This window comes from Arachis ipaensis, chromosome B04 (assembly GCF_000816755.2).
Source record: "Arachis ipaensis cultivar K30076 chromosome B04, Araip1.1, whole genome shotgun sequence".
In the NCBI taxonomy this organism is placed as follows: domain Eukaryota; kingdom Viridiplantae; phylum Streptophyta; class Magnoliopsida; order Fabales; family Fabaceae; genus Arachis; species Arachis ipaensis.
In genome coordinates this window covers 1180898-1183591 of record NC_029788.2, presented here as the reverse complement: position 1 = coordinate 1183591, position 2694 = coordinate 1180898, and the positions used below count along the sequence as shown (strand labels likewise).

The 2694-nt window shown below is 28.1% G+C and overlaps 1 protein-coding gene across 1 annotated transcript in view; it reads right to left on the bottom strand.

The window, feature by feature from the left end:
* The window catches only part of LOC107638335 (L-ascorbate oxidase), an 8335-nt gene extending 5741 nt beyond the window's left edge, over positions 1-2594 (bottom strand). The window contains exons 1-3 of the mRNA XM_016341565.2: positions 2213-2594; positions 1470-1562; positions 1171-1383 (exon numbers count right to left, since the gene is read on the bottom strand). Of these exons, the coding sequence (XP_016197051.1) occupies positions 1171-1383; positions 1470-1562; positions 2213-2476 (570 nt within the window). The 5' untranslated portion in view covers positions 2477-2594. The remainder of the gene's footprint in view (positions 1-1170; positions 1384-1469; positions 1563-2212) is intronic.

The following is a 2694-nucleotide window of genomic DNA, read 5'->3' as shown; positions in this document are numbered from 1 at the left end:
TAATAAAAAAATACTTCTTTCTTGAAAAACCAAAAAAAAAAAAAATTCCAAATGGACACTAATTAATCCTTCAAGCATTACTTTTGCAAAGAAAAATTCACTCTGGAAAAGTTCAATGATCTGGATTAAAAATATTATTGTCGGAGAAGTGGGTCACCTATGCATCTTTTCCTAATTTCATCAAAGTTTCAAATTTCTCATTATTGTTCTATTTTCATTATGTGGAGAGAGTAACATAGAAAGAATATAATGTATGACTTGTTTAAAGCACCTTTAATTTGAGATAGTTTTTATTTTCTCCCAAAAAGGCAAAAACAACTATTTGTCTATGAAAGATGTATACCAAATAGAAAGTTATTTTTGAAAGATCTCATTATAATAATTTAATCATAAAACCAGATCATGTAAACTCATTCATGTTCCTTTAGAAAACGAAAGTTATACATTAGATATATGACACTTTAGTCACCCAAGTTAATAAATATAATAGTAAAAAAAATATAAATAATAAGAGTTTAACCAGAGAATTAATTTTTATTTAATTATAAATTCTAAATTTTAAACCTTAAATTTTAAATCTTAAAATTTTCAAAAATGAAGGTTAAAAAATAATTTTATAACAAAAAAGTTAACAAATATTGACTACTTAAGATTTTGTTAGTATTTTTTTTTTACCAAAAGATAGGAGACTCAAACTCGCAACCTCTTAATTAAGTATGGGGAAATTATGCCATTTGAACTATACCTCATTGTTAGTTATATATTGTTTACTAAAAAAAATGTGAAAGAGTTGTTTAATACTAAGTAAGTTTCTGACTAATTAAAAATAGGGTTATGCTACGTGTACATTAAAATCAGCCACCAAAGTTAATCATCAGTATAAAATACATACTAGAATACAAATATACATTAAAAATAAATTAAACCACACATATATTTATATTAATGGCTGATTTTAGTGGCTGATTTTAATAGTTAATTTTGGTACAAATAACATTTCTCTTAAAAATACAAAAACGTCCATATTTTTTAAAATACAAAACATATAAAGACAAATAGATTTTTAAAAAAAAATTTAAATGTCTTGCATTTTAAAAAATAGAAGACTTATTTGTCTTCGAAATACGTCAGCTACTGTTTTCTATTATTATTATTATTATTATTAATCACCTGAGGTTCACCAATCCATCTGAAGGGATTGGAAGATAGGCCAACCTCTTGTTCATGAGAGCTTGTGTGCCATAAATCACTGAGGAGAAGGTTGAATTCACCATCATAATGGAATGGCTCCTTTTCTCCCTTTGCTAACTCCACTATCAATGAACCATACAACCCTGCTGCTCTCTGCATTCCATAGTGTCCATGGTAGAAATATGTACCTGCCTGCACATTATCATAACAACTCAGCAAAATATTCGTGTTTCATAGAAAATAACACAAGTAAAGGGAGGACAGAAAAGGTAATTTACCTTGTCAACTTTGAATCTGTAATGAAAAGTTTCTCCTGGATTTATAGCACATTGTGAGATAGCAGCAGTTCCATCTGCCCAAGGAGTCCCAACCTGTGAACATGAAACAACAAATTAAGTGTTATCATTTTATTTTAGTAGGTTCTTGGAATGATAAAGAGTTTGAGTTTCAGATGTTTTTTTTTCAATAAATATTGGTTATGGTACTGACACTATAATGTTAGACTTCTAAGATTTTCTCATAAAATAAATAAAAAAATGTAAAAAAATTATCAGAATTTATTTTTTATCAACTCAATTTTTTTATTTTAGTTTCTTTAATTTAGTAATCCAACAACATATTTTATCTCATCTTTTTAAATATTAACGACTAACTAATGACAAAAATAATAAATTCTAATGGTTCTCTAACATGTATTTTTTTATTTAAATTAAATAAATATAAAAATTACGGAAATGTATAAAATATAAAGTAATCACCTAAATACACAACGTATCACATCTCGAATATTGAATGAGAAATTAAAAAATAAGCAGATGTCGAATATTTAAACTCCATTCTATGATATAACAATGACTAACGTATCCAGAGTGCACCCGAAATATGTGTTAAGCGAAAAAAACGGATACTGAACATTTGAGATACGTGTAAAGGACTAATATGAGTCTCAGCACTCGAGGTATGCTCAATAAATAATTAAGTAAATAATAAGAAAAAAAAAAAGTAAGAGAAAATTAAAGACCTGTCTGATTCCATGCCAGTGAATAACAGTACCCTCAGTGGAGAGCTTGTTGGTGAGTGCAATGTGAAGAGTGTCACCAACTTGAGCTCTAATGGTTGGACCTGGAAACTTGCCATTGATTCCCATCACAACATGCTCCAAGCAATCTGGTTTTTTTATCATATACTCCACATCAAACTTGTAATGCCTCACTCTTCCTCCCTCAATCTTCACTACTAATAATAATAAACCCACCCATACAACCCACCAAGCAATTTTCATCATCACTTTATCAATTCAAACACATACACTTCAATTTATTGGTTTTGAATTGTGGTATAGGCCATAGGTTAGGTGAGCATATATATATAGAGACAACAAGACAGAGGCTTCTATGTGTTTTTTCACTTTTTTGATAAATTTTTATTGAATAGATTCTTTGCAAATTGGCGAATTACGCGTTAAATGGTTTTTTTTTTTTATCATTATTATATATTAAGTAA